General features: G+C 37.5%; 4 protein-coding genes across 7 annotated transcripts in view; 1 reads left to right on the top strand and 3 right to left on the bottom strand.

Annotated features, from left to right (window-relative positions):
• LOC107584611 (patatin-like phospholipase domain-containing protein 7) overlaps positions 1-7062 on the bottom strand; it is a 29294-nt gene extending 22232 nt beyond the window's left edge. Inside the window, exons 1-11 of the mRNA XM_016271323.1 lie at positions 7045-7062; positions 5724-5792; positions 5010-5093; positions 4631-4718; positions 4017-4096; positions 3615-3703; positions 3346-3486; positions 3061-3220; positions 1714-1794; positions 1503-1631; positions 383-463 (exon numbers count right to left, since the gene is read on the bottom strand). Coding sequence (XP_016126809.1) covers positions 383-463; positions 1503-1631; positions 1714-1794; positions 3061-3220; positions 3346-3486; positions 3615-3703; positions 4017-4096; positions 4631-4718; positions 5010-5093; positions 5724-5792; positions 7045-7062 — 1020 coding nt within the window. The remainder of the gene's footprint in view (positions 1-382; positions 464-1502; positions 1632-1713; positions 1795-3060; positions 3221-3345; positions 3487-3614; positions 3704-4016; positions 4097-4630; positions 4719-5009; positions 5094-5723; positions 5793-7044) is intronic.
• A 3232-nt stretch (positions 7063-10294) lies between these two features.
• Positions 10295-12555, bottom strand: clic3 (chloride intracellular channel 3). Its single transcript, XM_016271376.1, has 6 exons — positions 12290-12555; positions 11786-11895; positions 11390-11515; positions 11066-11172; positions 10652-10827; positions 10295-10479 (listed from the first exon to the last, which is right to left on the bottom strand). Exons 1-6 carry the CDS (start codon positions 12323-12325, stop codon positions 10315-10317), a joined length of 720 nt encoding a protein of 239 aa, XP_016126862.1. The 5' UTR covers positions 12326-12555; the 3' UTR covers positions 10295-10314.
• A 5667-nt stretch (positions 12556-18222) lies between these two features.
• fut7 (fucosyltransferase 7 (alpha (1,3) fucosyltransferase)) lies at positions 18223-20895 on the top strand. Of its 2 annotated transcripts, XM_016271159.1 has the most exons (3): positions 18421-18467; positions 18551-18600; positions 19772-20895. In XM_016271159.1, exon 3 carries the CDS (start codon positions 19779-19781, stop codon positions 20850-20852), a length of 1074 nt encoding a protein of 357 aa, XP_016126645.1. In that variant the 5' UTR covers positions 18421-18467; positions 18551-18600; positions 19772-19778; the 3' UTR covers positions 20853-20895. The 2 variants fall into 2 exon arrangements, with proteins under 2 accessions (XP_016126644.1, XP_016126645.1); XM_016271158.1 differs by having other exon boundaries at positions 18223-18600.
• Positions 20896-22519: 1624 nt separating this feature from the next.
• Positions 22520-26092, bottom strand: pou5f3 (POU domain, class 5, transcription factor 3). Of its 3 annotated transcripts, none has more exons than XM_016271157.1 (6): positions 25679-26092; positions 25032-25564; positions 24836-24947; positions 24611-24741; positions 23323-23487; positions 22520-23220 (listed from the first exon to the last, which is right to left on the bottom strand). In XM_016271157.1, exons 1-6 carry the CDS (start codon positions 25776-25778, stop codon positions 22957-22959), a joined length of 1305 nt encoding a protein of 434 aa, XP_016126643.1. In that variant the 5' UTR covers positions 25779-26092; the 3' UTR covers positions 22520-22956. The 3 variants fall into 3 exon arrangements, with proteins under 3 accessions (XP_016126643.1, XP_016126641.1, XP_016126642.1); XM_016271155.1 differs by having other exon boundaries at positions 25032-25778; positions 25912-26092; XM_016271156.1 differs by having other exon boundaries at positions 25032-25778; positions 26029-26046.
• Positions 26093-26935: the final 843 nt, after the last annotated feature.

The following is a 26935-nucleotide window of genomic DNA, read 5'->3' as shown; positions in this document are numbered from 1 at the left end:
GCCAAAAGTACTTCTTAAATCAAAACGGAAAACAACTCCCTTGGCCTGTCCATGCAATGAGAAGAGAAGAGAGTTACGTGTGTGTAGGGTTGTGCTGTGACATGCAGTGATGGCTGATGGGAGATTTCCACCCAGAGGGTGTTAAAGTCAGTGTCCTTTAAATGAAAGCCGAGGTCTTATGATCCATGTTATTCAATCTAGCTGTGTTTTACGGCTCCAGCGCAGAAGTGATTATGCCGATGGGGGTTAACGTAGCATGTAATAACACTGAGAGTGTGTGTGAAAAAAGCACATATTTTAGAAGTGATAGAGTGCGTGTGTGTGTGTTCCTAAAAGTAATAATGCTGAGATGTACGTATGTACTCTGTACTCTTTCTCCAACCTGATTGAAAAGCTCGGTTGTCAGTCCCAGGTAGTTGTGAAGTGCCAGGAAAGTGACTCTCTGCAAACGCACCATGATTATCTAAACAGACAGAAACAAGCCACAAATTAATTCATTATTGTAAATTACTTTAGTTATTTCTGTTAATAACAGTTTGCGGTCTCACAAATAATATGCCAGTGTCTATGCAGTAAAATGAACCGTATCATGGGAAAAACAGGATTTTCTTTGCTCTTTTAACTAAAGATGTTTGATATGCAATTTAGACATAGTCTAACTTTTCACATCACTATCTTTCCCTGCACAGCCAGACCATTGATGAAGAATGTAAAACATACAAAAATTGTCACTTTAACTGTATAAGTAACTATCAACATTACATATTATATTAATATTATTCTTTATTTATCTGTATCAGGCAATATTGGATATTCATTTGTGTTAATTTCCTCCACTTTAACATTTTGAGATAAAAGCACAACCAATTTAATAACACTGTTAAATGTAATCTTTCAATAATATTAAAATGAAATTTTACTATTGTATATTATATAAATGTTGTGATACCTAAATTCACATGTAACATTTAAAATAACTTTATGACAACCATCTTAGCTTTTAATGTTTTATTTAGTTTTAATTCATTTAATTGTATTGAATTTTAATTGTAGTATTACTATCACTAATGTTAATAATAATAATAATAATAATAATAACACCAATTTATATGTAGTACTATTACTAGTACTAATTTTAATATAGGCCACATAACGGTTACTAGTCATAATATGAAATTAATTATTGGCTTAATTTTTCCAATTTTTTTTTTTTTTTTGGGAACCCGTAGTATTCAGTTACTTGGCTGCCCTGAAGAACTACGGTGTGTATTGTGCTTTCATGTAGAGATCTAAAGGTACATCAGCAAAAAATTTATAAATAAATAAAATAAAAACCTTGGTGAACAATTAAAGTGGACTTTGTAGGGGGAAAAAACATGATTTAAAAAAACAAAAGGTGTATAATACGGCCCATTATTACACTGTGGTTGAGACAGATGTTCAGTAAGATAGAGGTCACATTGATGCAGACAGCCATGTTAGAGTTCCAAGCCCCTCTGTACCTGTATGACTCTCACTAGAGTCTCTGGGTATTTCTCAAACACTGACTGGAACGCTGAGGCAGGCAGACGCAATATGGTAGACCTGACCGCCGCACGAGCAAACACAGTCTTATAGGGAGCAGGATAACCCTGGACAGAAAGGGAAGATCCAAAATTAATCTCAGTGCACTGGAGCTGGATAAGTCATCAGGAAGACAGACAGAGAACTTACTGTAATGATGTCTAGAATGCTGAGCAGACTGTGAACGCTGTCCCCGGGCAGAACGTCCTTCACCACAGGCTCTGTGCCATCCTAAAAGACACACATACAGAAAGATAATATAATAACTTTAGTGGAGGGCACCAAGTTTAATTACTCATTTGCCATTTAGCTGACACATCTTATTCAAAGTGACCTACAGGGAATTTATTGCAGGGACAGGCCCAGTGAAGTAACCAGAGGTTAATCAAGGAAATGATGGTGATTGTTCATAAATGTGTCCCAGGACCACAAAACCAGTCATAAGGGTCAATTTTTTTCGAAATTGAGATTTATACATCTTTTCATTTATGTATGGTTTGTTAGGATAGGACATTATTTGGCCGAGATACAACTATTTGAAAATCTGGAACCTGAGGGTGCAAAAAAATAAAAATATTGAAAAAATCGCCTTTAAAGTTGTCCAAATGAAGTAGGGCTGCACGATATATAGTTTCAGCATCGATATCGCGATGTGCGCATCCGTGATAGTCACATCGCAGGATGTGCGATGTTTAGTATAGGCTACTGATCATTATATTTATACTGATTGTTTTCTTTGCTCACACACAGACTCGGTGTCTACACCGGATGCGACAGCTGTACAGGGATACCCATTGTAAATACATTTATTAGCAGAGCTACTGCAAGGGATTTTCAGTGCCGGAAATCCATTAATCCTTTGTTGAAATTTACTGACCCCAAACTTCTGAATGGTAGTGTTTATTGTTATAAAAGATTTATATTTTGCCATTCTTTTTAACTTTTTATTCATCAAAGAATCATGACAAAAGTATCACAGGTTCCAAAAAATATTAAGTAGCAAAACTGTTTCCAATATTTATATTAAATCAGCATATTAGAATGATTTCTGAAGGATCATGTGACATTGAAGACAGGAGTAATGGCTGATGAAAATTCAGCTTTGCATCACAGGAATAAATTATCTTTTAAAGTATATTAAAATAGAAAACCATTATTTTAAATTGCAATAATATTTTCAATATTACTGTTTTTCTGATCAAATAAATGCAGCCATGATGAGCAGAAGAGACTACAAATCTTACTGATCCCAAACTTTTGAAAGGCAGTGTATACATATGTACATATTTGCATACATATATTATATATATAAAACCTTTCTTAACCTAGGGTTAAATGTAGCCTTAACTCGAGATTAAATAATAAGTTAACCTGTAATAAAGCATAGTGGGCTAATAGTCATGTGCATGAGGTTGATGAGCGAGTCAACTGACATGCTCTAAACCAGTGCTGTAATGATGGAGTACTTCAAAAGGTACTTCTAAAGCTCATCCTTACAATCTCATGAATGCAAAGCTCCAGCCTTCCATCCTGAACCACATAAATGCTGTCGTCATCATCCCCTGGCTTGAACAGCTCCTCTCCCTCCTGCAGCTCCACAAACACCATGTGCCGACACAGCTCCAAAAACAAAGGCTTCTCAAAATGACCAAGTACCCTGAAACAGATCAACATTCATCTTTAGTTGAACACCAGACATTTCATTAGGCTGAAAAAGTACCATGCGATATGCATGCAGTTCAGCTGCAATCATGTGACCCCCACAGGGTCAGAGTTGTTCACCTGACGTTCTTGAGCATGTAGAGCACCTCTGAGGGCAGGTTTGAGTTCTGCACGTCAAATTCAGTGAGATCTGCCTCCAGGAGAGAGGGAGGGGGCTCTTTGGGCTGCAAAGTGGGCGGCTCCTTCCTGATCCGCAAGATCCTGCATGACATCATAGCAGGAGTCAAATAAGAAGCACTGATCAGACAGCTCCTGACTTAAATTGTGTGGGCGATAAAACGAGATGCATATGCGCTGTAAAAATTAGGTATGTGAGAAGCTAAACAAACCTGCGTGCTATACTAAGAACTTTGGGCCTCTTCCGAGAGCGCTGCTTAGACACCGAAGAGGAGGATGGTGTCGAGGACAAGGTCTGGACCTGAAAGACAGAAAAAGAAAAATAGAAAAAAGTGAAGGATGGAGAGTAAATAAAAATAGCAGGCTGTTAGTCATGCATATGCCACTTGGCACACTCTATGCTGCCCTCCAGTGGAGGAAGACTAAAGTTTCAGCTGATGTCAGTTAATTACACTTATAAATGCGTTTTTGTGAAGCAAGTCTCTGCAGAGTCAGTCTGAACACTCATCTATTTATCTTTCAGCACAAATAGACTGCTGTGAATCTGACTATTGATCACCAAATAAAACAGCGTGCAAATCACAGGTAAGCAAATGGATTTCAGCGTGACCCACCTTTCTCATGATTTTCCTGCCGTAAAAGAGCACTTTATCTCTTTTTCTGAAGCGATAGCGAGGAACACCAGCCTGTTGATCTTAAAACACACACAAGCAAACGTATAATGAATAGCAGTACTCTAGACATACACTACCATTCAAAAGTTTGGTGGTCACTGTCAGTGAGATTTTTGTAAAGATATTAACAATTTTCTTTAGCAAGGATGCATTAAATCAATCAATAGTGACAGTAAAGACATTTAAAAACGTTACAAATATTTATATTTCCACAAACAAAACAATTAGCACAACTATTTTCAAAATTGATAATAATATGATATAGAAATACACGTTTCTTGAGCATCAAATCAGCACATTAGAATGAAGTCAAGTTCAAGTGACACTGAAGACTGGCTGATGAAAATTCAAAATATTACTGTTTTTACTTGGTGAGCATCTTTCAAAAACATTTGAAAAACATTTACTGATCCCAACATTTTTAATGGTATGACCACAAGGCTCTTATTCAAGTATCAGAACTGAGCAACAATGTAAAAACAACATGATGCTCAAGCCAGTATAGAGTTCTTTGGACTTAAAGCATCTGTTTTGGGCACAGCAGTGAAACATACTCGCCAGTTTATATCTGCGGTAGAAGAAAAGCACAGAGATTCCTATCAGACACACAGCCACCACGGCACCGATCAATACACCCGTCAGCTGGAACAGACAACAGTCACAAAGATGTAAGATCAGGGAATTTATCTGACATTAGACACTGAAGACTGGCTGATGAAAATTCAAAATATTACTGTTTTTACTTGGTGAGCATCTTTCAAAAACATTTGAAAAACATTTACTGATCCCAACATTTTTAATGGTATGACCACAAGGCTCTTATTCAAGTATCAGAACTGAGCAACGATGTAAAAACAACATGATGCTCAAGCCAGTATAGAGTTCTTTGGACTTAAAGCATCTGTTTTGGGCACAGCAGTGAAACATACTCGCCAGTTTATATCTGCGGTAGAAGAAAAGCACAGAGATTCCTATCAGACACACAGCCACCACGGCACCGATCAATACGCCCGTCAGCTGGAACAGACAACAGTCACAAAGATGTAAGATCAGGGAATTTATCTGACATTACAGGAAAAATGATAAACATCATCCTCTACTACTGGACTTTTGATTTTACTTTCATCAAAACACATTTTCAGTAACAGAGCAAATAATATTGGCAAAAATGCTGCAAGAAATAATCATCTCATTCAAATGGGTGTATCGGTCAACCGAAACATGATTAAACTTCTGTAACTTGTTACAGCTGATCTGAGTCAGTCAGATGCAGTTCCCTTTTCACTGGAAACTAATGTGGGAAAAGATAGCTTTCCAGAGTAAAGGCCCGTTCACACCAAGAACGATAACAATATGGTTTTAAAAATTGTTCTAAATTTAAAAGGACAGCTCCACATCTCAACTATAACGATAACAACACAGAGGAACTTTTTTCCATCAGATTAAAGATAAAACCATTGACAGCAAATCAGAATCCACCTGACTTTAAAGCACTTGAGCATTTAAAGCAGCAGACAACAGAACTGCAGCATTTGCTTATAATAAACAGAACATTATCATGCATTGGTGTGGACGCTGATATAGTCACTGTTATAGTTATCGTTCTTGGTGTGAACGTGTCTTAATTCAGAGAACACATCAGTGTACCATGGTGGTCTGCATCCTCTCCTCCACAAACTGCTGAAGGCGGGAACGAATTTCACTCCCAATAATAGCCTGAGGAAACAAACAATACACAAACAGTAAGATACATTCACAATTATGTTTCTGTTTTGGTTTGAAAATAAAAAGCCCTCTGGATAAAACACCCTTTTATATTTGTATTGTATAATTTATTTACATTTGTTCCACAGAACAATACAAGTAAAAAAAATTTTTTTTAAACAGCTCATGTGGGGTTTCTTTGAAATCATATTTATTTTTTTAATTTAGACTTAAAAGTTGAGCTCAAATGAGACTCAAAGAGGACGGTGCTTTCTCAGCTGCTTCCTGTCATGTGCAAAAACACAAAAGCACTTCCCCTTGCAAAAATAAAGAGATCTATCAGCTAGGCCTGTCACGATAACAACTTTTTGTTGTGCGATATATTGCCCCAGAAATAATTGCGATAAGCGATATTATTGTCATTTTAAAGACCATTTTATGCCACCGAATATATAATCATAAAGTAACAGCATAATAATGCAAGAAGGCCAACACACTTCCAAACGACAACAAACTTTAATTTTTAAGAATATTTAGATCATGGAAATTAAGTATCAACATATTAGATACCTTAAAAAAACTTGACTAAATAGTAAATAAACATTTCCTAACAAAAAGTGCAAAGTAACAAGTAGAAAAATGCATAAAGAACTTGTATGGAGATTTTTCCCTGACCTTCTTTTCTCTGTAAATGAAGGGTGCACACTATTGCTGAAAAATACAATCACTACTCAGAAGTCTGTATGCACAAAAGCACAGATCCCTAAACAAGACCATATCTGCAGATGAAACTTTTTTTGTAGAAGCAAAAAAGTTGGAACAAGCACCAACTCCACCACGTTATGTATGAGAAGCTGCAAAAGACACAGGTGCAAGTGGAACGTACAAAACATGGTGACATTAATTTTTAAGTAAATATAATGGGCGATATATTGCGTCACCAAAAATGATTGAGGTCATGTACATATATTGCATGATAAGTCAATATATTGATTATTGTGACAGGCCTACTATCAGCTCAACAACTAATCTAACATCCTTCATCAAAACTAAAAATATTGTCATTACTTATTCATCCTTATGTCATTCCAAACTTCGGTCATTCTTCAAACACCATACCGTACATTTTTAATAAATAGGGAGTGGACAAACAATCAGCAAAGTACATGAACTGATAATGATTGACACAAATGCATAACAATCCAGCTGCAACATAAAATGACATTTGAGACCGTGAGATGCAAGATACTTACAGGATACTTGCACTGATCTCCATCGTCATTCTCATCCTCTCCCATTTCTAAAAAGTCAAAGTCCCTCAGTTTATGGAGAATGCATTTGGTTGTATTTAAAACATGAACTGTTTTGTTTTCTGGAATGACAGAGAGCAAGAAAAGTGTCAAAAAAAAGTCTGAACTCTTCTATTTTAGCTGCGCTTAACACACCTTTGCAAACCCTTTTATTATGTAATCCTATGGAAAAATAAGCACTCCAGTTAAATGTGAAGCAGTGTTTATGTTGTCATTGAAGCAGGGATAACATGCATTAGTGTTATGGGCGTTATAGCTACCTAAAGTGTAAACAACAACGTCAACTCTTAGAAACAGTTGAATTCTGTTTTAGGCTTAGACCCTTTGCACAAAAATATCAATACAGCATGCATATCTTACCAAAAAGCAGGTGGTATACGTGCAAGAGTAATATGCTAATTAGCCAGCATTCATTAGCTTACTTACTGAAGACAGCAAAATTGAAGACCGGTCCGGAAATTATCCCGTTTGAAACTGTTTATTCATACCACAGCTGCTGGCTGGGTCACTTTCTTGTCATTTCCACACAAATTTCACTCCAGTGTAAACTTTGGCTGCTCCTTTTTCGCCCCATGAAATCAAATCTCTGCTGATACTTTGACAGTCTTTGACGTGGCAGTGATGTGCAGTTTCATTGGCTACAAAGAACATCAAGGGGCCAATCAGGATCGCTGTAGTTTGACTACTATTTTATATATATATATTCCTATTCAATTATCCTCCTGAGAACCAGAAATAAAAAGCTTTGTGAATTTAGTATTTTTTCATGTCATTACATTGTTTAGAGCATAAGAAAAAATGGTAAAATAACATTTTTGAAAAATTCTATTTTATTTATATGTTATGCTATGTCCTCTGTAGAGGACACCAGGACTCAGTTTTTCTAAAAAAAAATAAAATGACAAGAATAGACATGAAAAGGCAAAAACAATGGGACTTTTTTAAAAATCGCCAATCAATTTTTAGGTTTCAGGATTTTTTTTATACCTAACTTTGTTTAAGGATGGTTCTCAACTATGTTATAAAATATATAACAAAATTATTTGATATACCATTTTTCTTTATGAAATATGTGTGTAAAAATTCCATAAACTGGTTTTCCCATTAAGCACAATGTTATCTATACACTGTATCTAATTTGCATATTAAAGTGCTGTTGGGACAGCATGTTGAAAAAAGAAGTGTAATAATTAGAGTAGTAATTGGCCAGATTTTCATAATAATATCTAATATTTCATAGGAATATTGATATATAATTAGTTTTCCTATTCAATTATTTTGTCTCCCAAAAACATGCTTTTAGTCCTGGTGTCCTCTACAGTGGACATGTATGAAACGATGTCCTGTTTCATAACAAGTCAAGTCAAGTCAAGTCAAGTCACCTTTATTTATATAGCGCTTTTAACAATACAGATTGTGACAAAGCAACTGAACAGCATTAATTAGGAAAATAGTGTCAATAATGCAAAATGACAATAGTAAACACTCATTTTTCAGTTAAAGACAGTTCATCATTGAATACAGTGATGTCAACATCCAGCTCAGTTTAAATAATATCTTTGCAATCATGTCAACGATAACGCTGGAAATGAAGTGTCCCCAACTAAGCAAGCCAGAGGCGACAGCGGCAAGGAACCAAAACTCCATCAGTGACAGAATGGAGAAAAAACCTTGGGAGAAACCAGGCTCAGTCGGGGGGCCAGTTCTCCTCTGACCAGACGAACCAGCAGTACAGAAAAATCAATATAAGACGTAATAAAACAGACGATGAATAATATTAACAGCAATTATTATATGATGCAATCAAACTTATAGCAAAATGTGGTAGTTCTGTATGTTGTTTCAGGGTTGGCATCATCTGAGGTCCTCTGAGGGGTTGCATCATCTCTTCTCAGGTGTTCTGGATCCAGACTGAAGCTTGTGTAAATCCTAGTTACCACGGGATGTCAATCCCGTGGCAAAAGACAGAGAAACAAATACAAACATAATTAGCGTAGCTGCTGTTCCAACCAAGCAAAAATGATTTGTTTAACCCAAACTAACGAATAATAATGTGCATTTGATTAGATATAACTGCAGTAACAAGAAGTCATATTTTGATTTGAAAGCCCATAACATTTTCCTGAGATGTTTATTTATTACAAACAATTTGAAGATTAATCAGATTTAAATTGTAATTACAAAATATTATCATATTTCCATAAGGATGTACAATTTTATCACTAAATTAATGTCAGTCATTTTTAAAAACCGAGGAGAGGGAGTGGCTGTGGTGAAACATCCAATCATTTGGTATCTCTGGAGAGCCCTGAATGTGCTCTGTACAGGACATCCAGACGTACAACTGTGACATGTGAGGTCTCAGAGAAATTCACTCAAATATAATGTCCACTACAGAGGCAAAAACTCCATAGCTGGGTCTCAAGAGGCTATTGCATGCCAAACAAAACGACATACACAATACCAAGATAATACCCATAACTGTGCAAACCATAACATTAAAAATAAAAAGGATGGCGTGTAATATAACTAAAAGTAAATGTCATTCAAAACCAAAAGACCATTCATTCAAAACCATGCATATGGAACTTAATAATATTAACTGTAACAGACAACATGTTTTGTTGACAGTAGGAAAAGTGGTGAGAAAATTCAGTGTATATTTGTGTTTCTGTAAGTTCTCTTAGCTTGACCAAATGCAATCAAATAGAGCACTTTTCTTCCATAAGAATTGTATTGGTTTGCAAGCTGTTTTATACATTCAGGCCGTTTCAAGAGTGTGCTTTGACATCAATAACATCATTGTAAGCGTTGTTTAGTCTATTGCTTTGTCTTCTTTTTTCTCATGGGGTAGAATTTCAGACCAATTATGTCTCATTTCACACAGATTTAAAAACAACATTCTCAGACGTTTCTAAATGAGTGGCTATCACACAAAAGTAATCCATCAAAACCACAGACAAATGTGACACATTTAAATACTAAAAATGGCAGGAACGAATAAGGCAGGCATCAGGTATTCACAATTGTGGTTTTTAAATGATAAACGAAAACAACCTCCACCCATAATATACTCTGATAATCAAAATTCCCATTAAGAATATATTTATAATAAAGGCAGTTTTGGGTACACATTAGACCAAAAAAAAAAAAAAAAACTTTACAAAAAATTCCACACAAACTTTGTCCTCCTCCTCCTCCTCCTCCTCCTTTAAAGTCCAGTTTTACTTGTTGAGATATTTGGCCACTGAATGGTAGGCAAGCAGAATCTCCTTGTCTTTGGGGCAGGTGAGGTGGAACACATCCTCCTTGTATGCTTTGTCCAAGTACTTTGTGAGGCCTTTTAGCTCTGCAGGGATCTCAAAACCACGGTACTTCTTGCACACCACCTATAAAGTCAACAAAACGTTTAGATCTATAAACTAGATGACGATTAATGACCATGATGAAGATTTCACTTCATTCCCCATTCCCTCCACTAAATAGCAACTGTATTATATCAGTACTACAATATACACTTTACTGAATTTTTCATCTAAATGGGAAAAAATGACCAAGTACCTTGACAATGTGGAGTTTTGGAAGCAGGTTGCAGTCAGCAAGAGAGAGCGCATTTCCGTCCAGGTAATGTCTTGTGGACTGGGACAAATCTGGATTCTGCTCCAGTTCATGAGGAAGAGGAGTCAACAAGTATTGATCCAACTTCATCAAACTCTTTAGAAATTTCTTCTCCAGCACTGAAAGGCACACATTAACCATACCATTAATGTATTGATATTCAAATGCATCTATCTATCTATCTATCTATCTTAGAGCAACAAGTTTTCCCAAATGCTTTAGAAGTGACAGCCTCCATATTTCAAACATAAAATGACTTAAAGTCTTGAAGCTAATTTCTAAGGTTCACTGCCTTCTCATCAGTTACAGACTTTACTGTTCACTGGCCAAACAACTTCAGAGAAGGGTGGCCCTTACTGTCATTGAGCCCAGGATTGGGGTTTTTGACGTATGCCGAGAATTTGTGAAAGATGTCATCTCCTGCTGTGTTAGACTCCTTATAGCGGCAGCATAACTTGGGATAGCTGTAATGCAAAAACAGTGCCAAACAAGTTTACTTGGTGATGCTGACATAATTGTTATTTTCCATTTCATTGTGTAAAAGGTTGAATTTGTAGTGGAAGACATTTAGGCATTTTGTACAAACAGTAAGATACTTTTTTTCAGGAATTCTTGTATATTTCAGGAGCTCACAACAAAATCTTTGAAATCTTTGAACTGGTGCTATGAATGCATACTCACTGTGGGGGAGCAAGGGTCTCTTCCAGAAACTCTTCAATTTTGTTGGTGTCAGTACGGACCTCTCCATTATAGATGAGGAAAGGGGGCTGAGAACCTGGAGCCAAGTCCTTTAGTACCTCTGGAGCTCTAGAAACAAAGAAATCATAAATAAACAGATCATCTTTTAAAGGAACTTAATGAGAATTTTTTGAGATTATATAAAATCTCTGATTGCATAACTGAGTACAGTTTGAGACATTGATGAGTTCTTTTTTTTCTGTGTGAGATTACTGGGCTCCTTATCTCCAGGGAAAAAGAAAAGATCTTCTGTAGATCTCAATTTAGCACACCATTTAATCTCAATGTTGTCTAGGAGAATCTGAGAAGAACTGTTATCCCGATGTTGACATCTCTCACCTCTTCATGTCCACTGTAGTGAGGGTGAAGTTGACCCCCTTCAGCCAGAGTATCATGAAGAGCCGCTGACAAAATGGGCAGTTACCAACACTTTCACCATCATCGCTTGCCTGAAGACAACATTCAGTTAGCAACCCTTTAAAACTCCTAAAATGGAAATTATTTAATGTACAAGTAGAAACATGGAACTATACTTCCTGAAGAAGTACCACAACATTAGCAGGAATTAGCATTAAGATGTTCATGTTTTTGCTTAAAATAATTTAGCCTTTGTTTAGATTTGTTTTAGAGATCTTATCATAAGTTCTAAATTCTGCAAGACCATTTCGAGGCCACCAATGTTGTTTTCAAGGATAATGTCATAGGAATGATTGGAAGTACAACCATTTCGAGCAAGGGTTAGATCACAAGAGACAAACTTTTACGTCTTATATCTTTCAGAAGTCAAGTTAAGCACAACAACAAACGGACTATTTGAGACTATTTGACTATTTAAGCTCTAACCTTAACAAAAAGTTCAATCTTTGCTGCTTCAGCCATCTCTGGTCCTCCTCTACCTCCTCCTCTTTCTGCGGCGTCTCAGTTGCCCAGGATCTCTTGCTGTCTTAGGAGGATCAAGTCAGTTTACATCAATCCACCTCAGAGCCTCCTTAGAATCCACTTCACCTCACGTGTTCACACTTGGATGTGTCTGTCTTCTGCTTTGACCTCTGAAGAATTAAGTTGTATTGATGGTACTAAAAGCAGCACCTTTCCTTCTTCCTCTCCCAACCGCAGTTTCTATCATTTTCCTTTCAGACAGAACCCAAACTCCCACCACACCCCATTGGTCTTGAGTGTTCAGAATACCTGCCCACTGGCCGAACCTGTCCAACCTGTATCTTCCCTCATTCTCTGCTGCTTAAGTCATAGCGAGTTTCTCTCTAAACTGCTCTGTTCCGTCCTACTCCCATCTTTCTCCACTGCTATACAGGCATAGAGTGTCTGGTCTATAGTCATTATACCCAGGTTTACCCAAAAATAAAAATTCTGTAATCAATTACACATTGTTATGTTGTTTCAAACACATGATTTTGTTTTTAGACCACAGAAGGAGATGTTTAATTGTATGTTCACGCTGCTCTTTTCCATACAATGAAAGACAAGAATAAACATTTTGCTAAACTTTGTGTAAAAAATAATGAGTGAGTAAATGATGACTGATTTTATTTTTTGGATGTTTGGATCATTGTTATGTTGTTTCAAACACATATGATTTAGTTTTTCTTCCATAGACCACAGAAGGAGATGTTTTACTGTATGTTCACACTGCTCTTTTCCATAAAATGAAAGACAAGAATAAACATTTTGCTAAACTTTGTGTCAAAAATAATGAGTAAATGATAACTGATTTAAATTTTTGGATTGGATTTTTGATGAAAATGTATAGCTTCATGCACACGCTATGCTTTATTCTGCGGATATGGTAATTTGGTTTATATTTTGTGCCATCAAAACTGAAACGATACTTTTAATTAATGTATTGTTGATCACTGTTGAAGAACTTTGACCCTTGATCTGAATTTTGTTTGATGGTAATGATACTCCAGTGAAAAAAAGGTCGGGAGAGAGTGATTTTCTACAGGTATGAGGTGTGACAACTCTGGCATTTAGTCGTGTATGACAAACCATTAATTTGAATACTTAGTGTTTCAATTTGTATTATATGTTGTAACCACACCAACGTTTTTTGTTTTCACAGAAGAAACATGGCAAGTGTTTCAAAATGCAAAAAAAATGTTAGACACCTTAAACCAATGTCCTTGAATTATGCCAACATTATGATTTTAATTAATTTACTACAGTTTTGTGCACTGATGTTTGGGAAAATCTGTGAAATTCTGCCAAATTTAAATATGTTGTAACCACACCAACGTTTTTTGTTTTCACAGAAGAAACATGGCAAGTGTTTCAAAATGCAAAAAAAAATGTTAGACACCTTAAACCAATGTCCTTGAATTTATTTACTACAGTTTTGTGCACTGATGTTTGGGAAAATCTGTGAAATTCTGCCAAATTTAAATGTGGTGAAGAGCTAAAAGCCCTATTCTGTTATTGGTAGCTGTAAGAATCGCCAAATGAACCAAAATACTTTATTCAAACACAAGCTACATGTTAACACAGAGGACAAATGTCCTGAATCACCACACTGCTTTTGTTCAAAATAGTCTGAGTCATTTAACTATTAGTAATGAATTAAAGCAACGTCGACTGAACCAGTTTTAATCTGGAAAAATAGGGTATCACCCTTTGTAAAAATTACCTGGGTAATTACAGATGCCAAAAGCAGGCGCGGCTAAATATTCACCCAAAACATAGACCTCTGTATAAACTGAATAAATAATAAACTGTAAATGTGTTCAGCATTCTGCAACAAATATTTTTCGGATTTTCTTGACAATTGTAAGTCATAAAGTGCGCAGGATATATTAAAATTCATCGCAAGCTTCGGCAGGCACGTAAGGTGTGAGGCTTTATTAATATTTACACCTACCCCAACCCTAAACCTACCCTTACAGTAGGATAAATACAGTGTTGGTAGCATAATTTGATAGGTAGCATTATTTGTCACCTGTTGATAGGTAGCATTATTTGTCAGAACACCGGCGTCCTCCCGAACTCAACAGCGCCCCACAAATTTTACAATGTAAATCTGTGGTGAAAAGTGGAACTGCCATTTGGCCAGTTTTGAGACGGTCCCGCTAATTTTCACCTTACCTTATCTCGCTCCTACGGTGACCGAGAAGTGCAAAACAAATCACAATTCTGAAAACAAAATAACAAATTACAAACGCAAATGCAAGTCTAAAAAACAAAATAACAATTTAGAAAACACAACAACAATTCAGAAAACATTATAACAAGTCAGAAAACACAACGACAAATCCGAAAACAAAATAACAAGTGAGAAAATACAACGACAAATCCAAAAACAAATTAACAAGTCAGAAAACACAAGACAAATCAGACAAACCAGAAGAGGTAGGTATAGTTTGAGACAGCGCCATTGGTTTGGGATTACTCACCGCTGACTGGACGAGGCATCTGTCAATCAACGTATACAGCAAAAACCAGCCAAAGAACAGCAGAGTCGTGGTAGAAAGTTCGGAGATGGTATTAAAGTAGCTCAGTTTAAATGTATTGTATGAATTGCCCTTACTGTGGAATAAAAACACTGGGTGTCTATTTACATTTAGTTAAACTTGGCTGTATACCATCAGTTCCAGTGGCGCAGATGGATAAACGTGTGTAGTTGGCTTTTTGACGCGATCGACCCGGGTTCGATCCCGTCTTTTGCCGAACTTTTTTTCCCTCCCTTTTCAAATCTTGTATTAGCAATGGATTCTATTTACACTAAGTGAAAATAGCAGTATTTTTAGCAATATGCTATTTACACTAAGTGCAAATACCTATTTACACTATGTTAAAATAGCAGGATTTCTACTATCAAATAGTGGCAATTATCTGCACTTCAGTATTGTAGTACATTATAAAACAGTATGCAATAATAATGTATTGAATGTAAATTATCATTTTAATTATTAAATGGATGCCATTTATTTTGGTACAATAAAGCCCTCCCTACACCTACCCTAACCCTACCTTTTATTTCCTTAATTTTTATTGAAAATAAATGCCTTTACGATGTGATACGAGATTTGAAAAGGGAGAAAAAAAAAGTTTGGCAAAAGGTGAGATCGAACCCGGGTCGATCGCATCAAAAAGCCAACAACTCATGCTTATCCATCTGCGCCACTGATGACTTACAGCCACTTTTAACTAAATGTAAATATACACTCCGTATTTTTAATTCCATAGTAAGGGCAATTCATACAATACATTTAAACTGAGCTACTTTAATACCATCTCCGAACTTTCTCCCACGACTCTGCTGTTCTTCGGCTGGTTCTTCCTGTATATGCTGATTGACAGATGTCTCGTCCAGTCAGCTGTGAGTAATCCCAAACCAATGGTGCTGTCTCAAACTATACCTACCGCTTCCGGTTTGTCTGATTTGTCGTTGTGTTTTCTGACTTGTTGATTTGTTTTCGGATTTGTCGTTGTGTTTTCTGACTTGTTATTTTGTTTTCGAATTTGTCATTGTGTTTTCTCACTTGTTATAATGTTTTCTGAATTGTTGTTGTGCTTTCTGAATTATTTTGTTTTTTAGACTTGCATTTGTAATTTGTTATTTTGTTTTCAGAATTGTGATTTGTTTTGCACTTCTCGGTCACCGTATGCTCCAGAGTCCAGACCAGACCAAGACGATATCAATCAGCCTTCAGCTATGTGTCTGCATCAGGTCAGTATAGCTGGCATGTATGTTTTTCCTATGTGGAATAGTGTTTTAAATTAATGAAAGTGTTAATCCTTTAGTTTAAATGTGTTCACGTAAAAAGCCTTTATATAGTTCTGTTGTGTTTGTTTTATGTTCGAGACATGATATTCGTTTCCTCACTTAAATTCCTCTAAATCAACATTCAGAGACATTTTTACATTAGATTCTTACATCTTCCTCTTCCACAGTAAGTAACTGTGAATTTTCAGTTTACATGATGTAACATATTTCTACAGATAAATCTACCGTACAAATATAAATGTATTACAGTACTGCTGTAGCTGCTGCTGTTTAGGGTTGAGACGTTTTTGCAAAGGGGTCTACATTTTCTGAAAAATTTCTGAAAACGTTCCAAAAGTTTCCAAAAATTTTACATTTTTCCGAAAGTTTCCAAAAAATCTGTAAAGTTTCCTGAAAATTTCTGCCCCTTTGCAAACCTAATGGCAAGCCATTTGCCAACTTAGCAGTCATTACAACCATTCCATTCCATGCACGGATTTTGATAATTGAATGGATCATTTTGCATATGATGGCTCACATGATGAAAGAATGTTTAGAAGTTGTGACGAGGTTGACAATTTAATTAAGAATCAACTCCGTTTTGATCAACGAGCCATGTGCATTTGCATGCATGTGCCAAAACACATGCAATTTGCTTAAATCAATAAGAAATTAAAATCTGATGTGAACAAGAAACTGATTGTTCAGACATCTGAAATTATTGTTTTGAGAGAAAAAAAACACCTTACCTTAAAAACATTGTTTTGTGAATGAATACACTTTAATCGGGTGATGAGAGTTCAAGGGTCATTTTAGTGTTTTCTTTTAAAAATAAAAAGAAAGAAAGAAAGAAAGAGAATGAAACAAGAAAAGAAAACAAACACTTCCGTCTAGTGTTGAGTTTGGGTAATGTAACTCTGAGGCACAACATTAGAGTACATGACATTCTGACATGCAACAGCAAAAACAAAATGAGAACATGACTTTCTTCTGTGGAGCAAAAATGAAAATATTTTGAGGAACGTTTAAGTTGTTTTTGCCCTTGCAAAGTCAGTGGGGTCAAAAACAACATTTGAATTTTATTTTATGAAATTTGTCAAAATATCTTTTTTCATGTTCCACAGAAGAAATAAGGTCATACATATTTGAAATGAGGATAACAACACAGTTTTTGACTACAAAATTGCAAGACAGCGTTGGTCAACCACATTCACCAGAGAGAACATGTTGGTCAACCAACATTAGCATTTCTAAAAAGTCATGCTGAGCTCAGCTGATATTTTCAGTAGGTCTTTGATGCAATGCTTGGTCTGCTGTTTAAAGCAAGAGTTCAATGGTTCAACTATACAACACAAACTTAGCAATCATATTTTGTGTTTTAACTATTAGAGGCTAATTCATATGAATTCTTCTGATCTCTTCTTATGACTCCCATGTGTAAGTTATGTTTAGGGACGGCCTTTATGGTTACTTTTTTTTTTACAATCTTATATTTGTGTGATTCACCTCATATGAATTCATACGAAATCACCACCTCGCAAAATAGTTTTCTTGTTCAGTGATGATTCAGTTTAGTTCAATAATAGCGCAAAGTTCATTGAATTATGAAATGGGCTTTATAAAGCAGCACTACAGTGGAAAATTGTCATTATCCAGCGAGTTTTGTTCTTTACGTTGTCTCTCTCTTGATTTATAAATGTATTTTTTATATATTATAAGATGGAAACTCTCAAAAGACCCCATGCATGCCCAACAGTGATATCACATTGTTTTTACTCATATTTCTACAGTTCTTTTTTCTTGGGGGACATTATACATGGTTTGCAACAGTCACTTTTCACTTCTCTATTTAAATAAAAGGCATAGGTGGCTACAAGGAGAGGATGAATGTGTGAGAGTGAAGCAAAAAGTTTCGTAAACACTCACTTCCTCCTGTAGTATTTTAGTGCCCTCTGCACAGAGTTCAGAAACCACAACAGACACTGATACATGCACTGATACACAGAATTGAAAAAGCTAATGCCACATTTCTCAATCGTCCTGCTCTTTCAGCCATGGTTTGTAGTAAATTCAATACTTAGCTTGTTTAAAGGTCAGGTAGTAAACATCAAGCAGCCATTTATTATACAGTAGGTTGCATTGAAAGGCAACACAGTATTCTTCAGTCTTGACCTGTTAATAAGGAAATGTGTCATGTTAGATGCTTTAATGATCAAGGGGCGATGCAAAATGGGAGGGGAAGACATCTGAAATGGAGAACATAAAATCAGAGAGATCTTGACAGGAAGCAGTTGTTTCCTGAGAGTGAGTCATGTCGCAAATCTTTCCATCATTAAATGACAGGACAAGCCTCCACCTATCCTCCACATTGCAACTTTTTCTTGAAGGACTTGGCCGCTGTGGTCTTCACCAAAAGACACGTTGCCCAAAGACACAGGTAAGAATTCTGCCATCCCTTGATATTTGAATGTGCTTTAGATTTTCATGTTCTATAGATCTTCTGCATTTTTACGTACAAGCATTTGTCTTATGTTCTTTCTCTTACATTCCTGAAGTACAAAGCATCATCTCAGCAGAAACTGTCAGTGCAATAGCTTTTGTTCTTTTTTGCTGGAACGCAATCATTATCCTTTACTGTCCAGCCACAGCTATATGTTAAATGAAACAAAAATGAGTGACAAATATTGTGCACCAAGTATTTTTGACAGCATTGCACAAAAGTAAATGTTTTCATTTATCAAAGCTATTTTAGAAGTACAGTATTTGCAGTTGCATTATTAATTTGTACACAAGTGTCTGATGAAAGGGGAATTACCAAAGTGTTTGGCGGGTCATGTGTGGCCCATATGAGATATGCTTGATATAAAATACATGTTTTATTAGGCTACTAACATGACTGGAGTCTTTGTCTCATCTGAATGTACTTGATTTAAAACATTTGGAGGGAACCCCCCCTCTCAGAACAATGATTACTGGTAACAAACTAAAACAACACTTTTGGAAAAATAAAATAAAAAACCTGGCAACTAATTGAAAGTACTAAAAATAGTACAAAAACGACATCTAAATCTGAAATAAATATTAAAGCTAAACAGAAACTAATAAAAATGACAAAAAGCACAAACTAAAATTCAAATGAAAGCAGAATAGAATAAAAGCGGATTCAAAATATAAATAAATACTATAATAGTTTATACATAATACGAACACCGATTCAAAAGTACTTTGTGTTCTATTTGATTGTGTAGCAAGAGCTATTCTGAACTTTTTTTGCACAGATACCACATTAGGCTTTTAGCAAAGAAAAAAGAAAAAAAACTAAGAAAATGTCATTTCCTGATGTGCTTGTGTTAATTTTGACAGCATTTGCATGGCATTACAATTTCTTGACTGAAAGACATAGAAAGCGAGATAGAGAACCAGGGATTCTGGTTGAGTGAAGAGACACACCCTCTACTGGTCACTCCACTTGTCATCTACAGGAAGGAAGAAAATGACAAGGATACTGACTTTGACAAAACCACAAGTTGTAGGCCAAGACCTTGCATGATGTCCAACAAAAATATAACAAAACGACAAACTAATGCCCAGTTCTGCTACTTCCACAGCACACTTATGGGCTCCAGCATAAGATGTATAGCAAAGTGGAGGAAAACGCATCTGCAACCCCCAAAGACTCTGCTTGTTTTATTCCTGGCCATCAGCTTTATCTACAGTTGGTTGCTGGTGGTTAATAAACAACAACATCTGAATGGCAGCAATGCATCACTCCCAAATAATATCACCATCCTGTTATGGCACTGGCCGTATGGCACCCGGTACAGCCTTGCAGGTGACGTGTGTCTGAAGGACTACGGCATCTCTGGATGTGTGCTAATGGACAATCGCACTCTCTATGGAAGCGCTGATCTAGTGGTCTTTCATCACTTTGAGCTGAAGCTGCATAAACAGCACCTTCCAGTGCATCTCCGTCGGCCCGCCAAACAGAGGTGGGTATGGCTTTCTTTAGAAGCACCACAAAACAACGGCAACTTGTCACCATACAACAACCTTTTCAACCTCACCATGTCATATCACTCTCATGCTGACGTCACTGTGCCCTATGGGAAGCGGTTACAGAGAAAGAAACCAGGTCTAGACTTTATCATCCCAAAAAACAAGAGTTATGAAGCCTGTTGGGTGGTTACCAACTACCAAAAATGGCACAAAAGGAGTGCAGTGTTCCAGGAGCTAAACAAGAACCTCAACGTGCAACTGTATGGCCTTTCCGCCAAAAAACCTCTACCGAAGGAGGCGCTGCTTCCAACAATTTCACGCTGTTATTTCTACCTAGCCTTTGAGAACACACAGTCTCCGCAATATATCACTGAGAAGCTATGGAGAAACGCTTTCCAGGCTGGGACCGTGCCCGTGGTGCTGGGACCGCCACGCAGAGACTATGAAGCCGTGGCGCCTCCGAATTCCTTCATCCATGTGGATGATTTTAAATCAATTAAGGCCCTGGCTGAGTATTTGAGAGGCCTAACTAAAGATCCAGAGAAGTATAATGCATATTTAAACTGGAGGCAAGACTATATGGTCAAATTATATACAGACTGGAGAGAACGATTGTGCAATATCTGTCCCATATACAGACAACTTCCAACTCAAAAGGTTTATGAGGATTTGAGAGCATGGGCAAAATGGTAGTTGACATTTTAAGGGGCCCTTCACACAGAACACGTTTTAGCGTTTTTCAAAAAGTTGAATGTTCTTTCAGCTTGAGAGAGCTGGTTTTAGAATAATAAAATTCACAAAATATGAAAGACAAGAGTGCAACCTTTCAATGACTGTTTGTCTTAGTGTGTGCATAGAAAAACTACTGAAAAAATGTAATGCAAAAATCCAAGGTCTAGAGATTTTTTTTAATTTTTTTTTTAAGTTGAACTTTTAACATGACGTTTGCATTTTTGGAACACTGTAGTGTCTGTAATGCTTAAAAAAAAAAGCTAGATGCAAGCATGGTTAAAGGTCAAAGATGTCCATCTAGAGCATGTTTACATAGGAAAAAAAATTGAAAGGCAACGCAGTGGAAAGCAAAAATGCAAGAAACAGGGTAGTGCAATAGGGGGGAAAAAACATGCGAAGTGGAACTTTTATCTTGAGCACTGCGTTTTCAGAACATGTCGTTGGTGAGATGCTGCAAAAGATGTGAGACAAACGGTCAAAGATGTCTATTAGCGCATGACAGAAATGCAATTGAAAAGCAGCATAAAGCAAAAAAATAAAAGATAAATGCACAAAACAAGCAACAGGGTAGTGGAATGAAAAAAAAAGCAAGGTCTAGACTATTTGAGAGCTGCGTTTTTATAATGATGTCTCATGCAAAATGCGAAGGCAAAGACGTCCGTCTAGCATGTTTAAATAGAAAATCTGTGGAAAAACAGTGCAGCGGAATGCAAAAACGTGAGTCACAACAAGGTGAAAAACCAAAGTATCAAAAAGACAATTTTTAGAACGCTGTGCAGTAGAACGCGAAAAAGTGTTCTAGGCGAGTAGCCACTAAGCACTTTACAGGCTACATGCAATATTTTATATGAATTCATACTGACAGCATCAGCAGCACCATTCATGTATAAATAAAGCATCACGCATTGGTGTGCACCTGTGCAAGCATAAAAACACAGAAGTTCTATTGCCACCTATGCTGCTGGGGCCATGGTGCCAAACTGAAACCACAATGTGCAAACCTTGCTTCCTCTCCTGTCAACATGCTTATATATCCGGTGTACAATGATTCTTGAAGGTCGGAACAAATATTTGTAAGCAAACCAGCAAAATTATAAAATAGCTTTTTTAAAACTGGTGGGTCATACATTTTTGGTTGGTTCACGCCATATCAAACATGCTTTTTTTTTTTTGGTAGTGAATTGTCAGTTTAGATTTTGGTTCAGTGTTGGATCGCCAGTCGATATACAATAAAACATCTGGATCCTGAAACACCGTTTTAAACCAAGATACTTCATCTGTAAAACAAGTGTTAAGAGCAACAGGTTGATTTAGTCCCAAAAACAAACAAGAAGTGACTGTCAATGGAAATGGTTTAATTGCTACCCAAAGATATTGTACGTGTTGAGCGGAGTTTCAATAAATTATCAAACATGGCTTTCATTTACATTGCATAGGGATGAGCATGCATGATAAACACACCAAAAAGATAAGGCACATGACCTCCACAGAGAGGCTACCAAACTGGCAGCAAATTTAAATCTATAAAAAACCCTGATAAAAAGATATTACACCTAGAATTATTTTCCAATTGGAGATGGGAGAGTGCAAGCATTTAGAGAGAGAGATATAAAAAAAAAAAAAATCCATCTCTTTAAAAATCAATTAGTCAAAATACAAGATCCAAGTCTTGAATTTGCTGCCAGTTCACATAGAAATGTGGCGGAAAAACTACAAAGTATGAAGACAAATATGGAAATATACTTTGGAAATCATCAAATATTGAATGATAAGACAAACATATGTACATAAATTGATACAGGAGCAAAAAGTCATAAAAACTATAAAAATCGTATCTGAACCTATGACTTCATGTGCAAACGCATTAGTTCAACAAGGCACCCATTAGGCTGCTAGTGTATAAGGTCAAGTCTAAACCAGACACTATACAATCAGAGCTTCCCAAGGCACATATGGAAAGAACCAAATAAACAGATGCAATGTTTACATAAAAATAAATCATAAGGCTGATTTGATCCATAGCTTGGCTTGGAGCATCTCTATTTAAAATTTGGCAAGCTCCTGTTTAGCTGGTGAGGTGACCCACCAGTCCAGGGTGCAGGGCGTTTTTAAAGACCTCCGGTCGGTGGAGGGAAGGCATGTATAGGGCAGGGGCTCCTCCAGGATGGGCTGGTCCAGGATAGCCTTGCCCTGGGAGGGCTGTGCCACCCATGTGGGGCAGAGGTGGTGGACTGTGGTCGTAATACTGTGCTTCAGCGCATTCATCATCAAAGGGCAACGCTAGACGTTTCCCCTTTTGTCTACGGTTGCAGAACCACACACGTACTACCTAAAGAAAGAAGAAAAAAAGGACACCGTTTAGGTCAAATGGGTTCTAGAAGCACTGACAGATCTAAATATGATGAATCCAAAGACTTTGAGGCATGCCTACATCTCTCTCCAGGCCGAGGTCATCAGATATATGAGTGATCTCCAGAGTGTTGGGTTTGGGGCACTTCACAAAGTACGACTCCAAAGCAGAACGGACTGTGCCTTCCAAACTGGTCCTCCGCTTTCTTTTTCTTGTGTCAATGAACACCCGCTCAATTTTGTACATCTGGAAGATATCGAAAAATTAGCCATGAGAGACAAACTCGTTCTACATGTATGCAATTAGAGATTTAAAACAAACTATACAATGTGCAATTATGCAAGCATTTCTGGAACACTTCATGCTCACTATTCAAAAATCACTGTATTGAACGGTCAGATATGTATTACATGATTAACTCTTTTTGAGGTTGTCTTGTAGCTTGATATTCTACAGCAGAGGTGCCCAAACGTTTAATTCGAATAGCAATAAATAAATAAACTGAAGGCTGAGGCAAAAGTAAATGTGTGTGTGTGTGTGTGTGTGTGTGTGTGTGTATTATAATATATATAAAAATAAATAAATAAAGTGAAAAAAAAAAAAACGTGACATGTGGCCAAGTATGGTGACCCATACTAGGAATTAGTGCGCTGCATTTAACCCATCCTAAGTGCACACACACAGCAGTGAACACACCCGGAGCAGTGGGCAGCCAATTATGCAACTGCCTGGGGAGCAGTTTGGGGTTCGGTGCCTTGCTCAAGGGCACCTCAGTCGTGGTATTGAAGGTGGAAGAGAGCGCTGTACATTCACTCCCCTCACCTACAATCCCTGCCGGTACAAGACTCGAACCTGCAACCTTTGGGTTACGAGTCCGACTCTCTAACCATTAGGCCACGACTCAACATAATAAAAATAAATTTAATAAAATCAGTTTTGTTTACTTCGGAGGTAAATAAATGGTGATATCACAAAGTATACAGTATGGAAGTGTGAAATGGTCTAATGCATCACACCCGGAAAGCTCACTGTATACTACAGTATTTAATACACAGTTATAAGATCAATTTTCACATAATAAAAGAGTACGCTAGTATTCTATTTCAAACATGGGCATACCAACCGAGGGGAAAAATGGGGAAAGAGTGTCTAGGGCCCAGAGGTCCCCCCTCACTGCATGTGATTTTGAGGGGGCCCTATAGCAAATTTTGTGCAATGGGCCCACAATCCCATAGCGACTCCACTGATTCCAAACATAGCCACCGCGTGTACAAGTAAACAGGCGACTGAGCGGAGGTAAAATAGTATCAAGTTCAACGACAGAGGTCGCCGTTTTGAGCGCACTTTACAGTAAATGTAGTGTACTTACGTCCTGAGGGTTTTCGGAATTCTCTGCCTCATCCAACCACCTCTGGAGCAGCGGCTTCAGTTTGCACATATTCTTGAAACTAAGTTGGAGAGCCTCAAAGCGGCAGATAGTCGTCTGACTGAACATTTTGCCTAGGCAAAAACACAAAGGTTTAAACCGTTAGCTTGAAACTATTTTCAGTCATACGTTTATATAGCCCTAATGGTCAAAAGACCTGAAACTCACCATACAGGTTTCCCAGCGCGAGCCCCACGTCTGCCTGCGTGAAGCCCAGAGTGATGCGTTTGTGTTTGAGCTCTTTAGCAAACTGTTCCAAGTCTTCCGTAGTCAGATTCTCCTAAAAAATTTTAAAGTTGTTAAATTATACCCACAAACGACAAAGGTAAATAAATTAACCTTTAATTTAGGTCAAAAACCTTACCTCCTCCTCAGAATCACTGCACCCTCCACTAGAGGAGCCGCTGCTCCTGGCTGCGCTTTGCGCCTGACCCGAAGGGATGTTTTGCGCGGAGCCTCCGTTGAAAAAGCCCGGGCTTTCGAACCCATTTCCGGGTGGAGATGGAGACAGAGATGGGGATGATGCTGAGGGAGTCGGGGGAGCTTGAGAAATATTTGCGGAGGCCGTAATATGAGACAGTCCAGGCCAAAACGAGGGGTTCCAGTGTGTGTAATAATTCACCCCGGTGGGTACGGATGATGTCCCGGGAGTGAGATTATATTGTGACGTCGGCTTGTTTTCTTCATTGGTGTATTCATCAACATCCTTTTCAGTTTTTACCTCAGCTGGAATCTTGATTTGTTCCCTGGTTTCAGCGATAGGCGGGCTGATGTTCGCCGGCTGGGTGGCTGCCGTCGCACCCGCGACCTGCCCGGTGAACTCGGGTGCAGCAAACGGGTACCAATGTTTGGGGTGAGCAAAATCACTGCCTTGCAGATCGATCGTTTTAAAATCGCCTGAAAACGGGAAGAAAGTTTGGTGTGTCAGAGGGTTGATTCCGTTGAAATGGGCCTTGTTAAAAAGCAGGCTTGGATCCTGAAGCATGCCGTGCGCGAACTGCAAGGACGCACCGCCAAGTCCATCCAGACCCGGGGCTTGATGGTACATGGCCCTGTTGAGTTCATAGGGTCTGCAGTCCGTTCCTGTCGGGCTCTGTGGTCTCTCAGTCATCTTCTCAAAAAAAAAAAAAAAAAAGGTTCTTTAGGTTTCAAGCGAAAAAGCGTTGAGGCTGTTGGTTTGATAATCAGTAAACGGCGATCAGTAGCTCCATGCCAGGATGTTCTTGTAGAAATACCAAACTTACTAAAACAAAGATTTCGAAGCGTCAGATTGTGCGGGCCAGTATCAGCCTGTGTGGAAATGTGCGGAGTCCTTGTGTGACGGCCATCAATCAGGCCTTCAGAACCGGCTAGTAACTCACCAACACCAACTCTTCCCAATCTCAATTCTGATCCTGGCCCACACAGGCTTTCCTAATCAATCGGAGTTGGAGGCTGGGGTCTTAACCATCTCCTCTCCTATTGGTCACCTGAGACAATAAGCCACAGCTGACGGTGAATTTGTGAATGAACTTGGTTTTCTCATTGGGTGAGGACGTCTTTGGGAATGTGAGGTGTATCTGTATATAGGCTATTTGCATTTTCCAAAAGTGCACAAATCATACATTTACTCCTAATAAATATTTACCTTCAGTAAAACCTTTGAAAATTCATAAGACGGAATGCATAATAGGCTAAGCTTTCTCTTATGCATGTTGAGTATTTACAATACAAATAGCACTACGTATTCACGTGTGTATTATATTCATGCCACATTAAGTAAACTTTGTTTCAGTAATATGCACTTAATGAGCTTTCTTGATATTGAAATTCTTGACATCCGTGGGAAAATCCACTTTCTTGTTCACGAAGTGAACAGCAAGTTTTAAGAGACATTTTATAGGCTACATTTAAACTCCGTTTACCACATTTCATTAAAAAATATTTTTTTATTTCATAAAACAAAATATATCATAAAACTGTATAATCGGTAAACCTGCATTCACGTGTATTTTTGCTGTTCTATTTGACCAAGAGAGACAAATAAAAGCTGAAATGTTTGTCTGTTGCTGATAAGCAATTGGGTTACAAGCGTCACATCTCCCACCTTCCCGCTGCTTGTTGAGTCACTGCTAGCAGCCGTTTATACATGCAAGAGCATTTTGAAAATAAAAACAATAGGCTAATACTGCAGTGATGTGGAAAAACATTTCATTTTAGTTCACCTTTAGTTTTAGCCAATAAGAAATTAATTCGAAAATAATAATTTTAGGCTACATGCTTAAAGCT

Source organism: Sinocyclocheilus grahami, unplaced genomic scaffold (assembly GCF_001515645.1).
Source record: "Sinocyclocheilus grahami isolate Dianchi unplaced genomic scaffold, SAMN03320097.WGS_v1.1 scaffold61.1, whole genome shotgun sequence".
NCBI classification, from domain to species: domain Eukaryota; kingdom Metazoa; phylum Chordata; class Actinopteri; order Cypriniformes; family Cyprinidae; genus Sinocyclocheilus; species Sinocyclocheilus grahami.
Note: the sequence above shows the minus strand (reverse complement) of the source record. Positions and strands in the feature narration are given on the sequence as shown.

Excerpts from the sequence above, each read along its gene's own strand:
- clic3 (XM_016271376.1), bottom strand. The coding sequence starts at position 12,325 with ATGGCTGAAGCAGCAAAGATTGAACTTTTTGTTAAG. Across the intron at positions 11,173-11,389 it reads GAGACCCTTGCTCCCCCACA|CTATCCCAAGTTATGCTGCC; the intron begins GTGAGTATGCAT and ends TTTGCATTACAG. Across the intron at positions 10,480-10,651 it reads CAAAACTCCACATTGTCAAG|GTGGTGTGCAAGAAGTACCG; the intron begins GTACTTGGTCAT and ends TTGACTTTATAG.
- fut7 (XM_016271158.1), top strand. The coding sequence starts at position 18,500 with ATGACAGGACAAGCCTCCACCTATCCTCCACATTGCAACTTTTTCTTG. Across the intron at positions 18,601-19,771 it reads CACGTTGCCCAAAGACACAG|CACACTTATGGGCTCCAGCA; the intron begins GTAAGAATTCTG and ends CTACTTCCACAG.
- pou5f3 (XM_016271155.1), bottom strand. The coding sequence starts at position 25,778 with ATGACTGAGAGACCACAGAGCCCGACAGGAACGGACTGCAGACCCTAT. Across the intron at positions 24,948-25,031 it reads GCAGTGATTCTGAGGAGGAG|GAGAATCTGACTACGGAAGA; the intron begins GTAAGGTTTTTG and ends AAAATTTTTTAG. Across the intron at positions 23,221-23,322 it reads ACCTCGGCCTGGAGAGAGAT|GTAGTACGTGTGTGGTTCTG; the intron begins GTAGGCATGCCT and ends TTCTTTCTTTAG.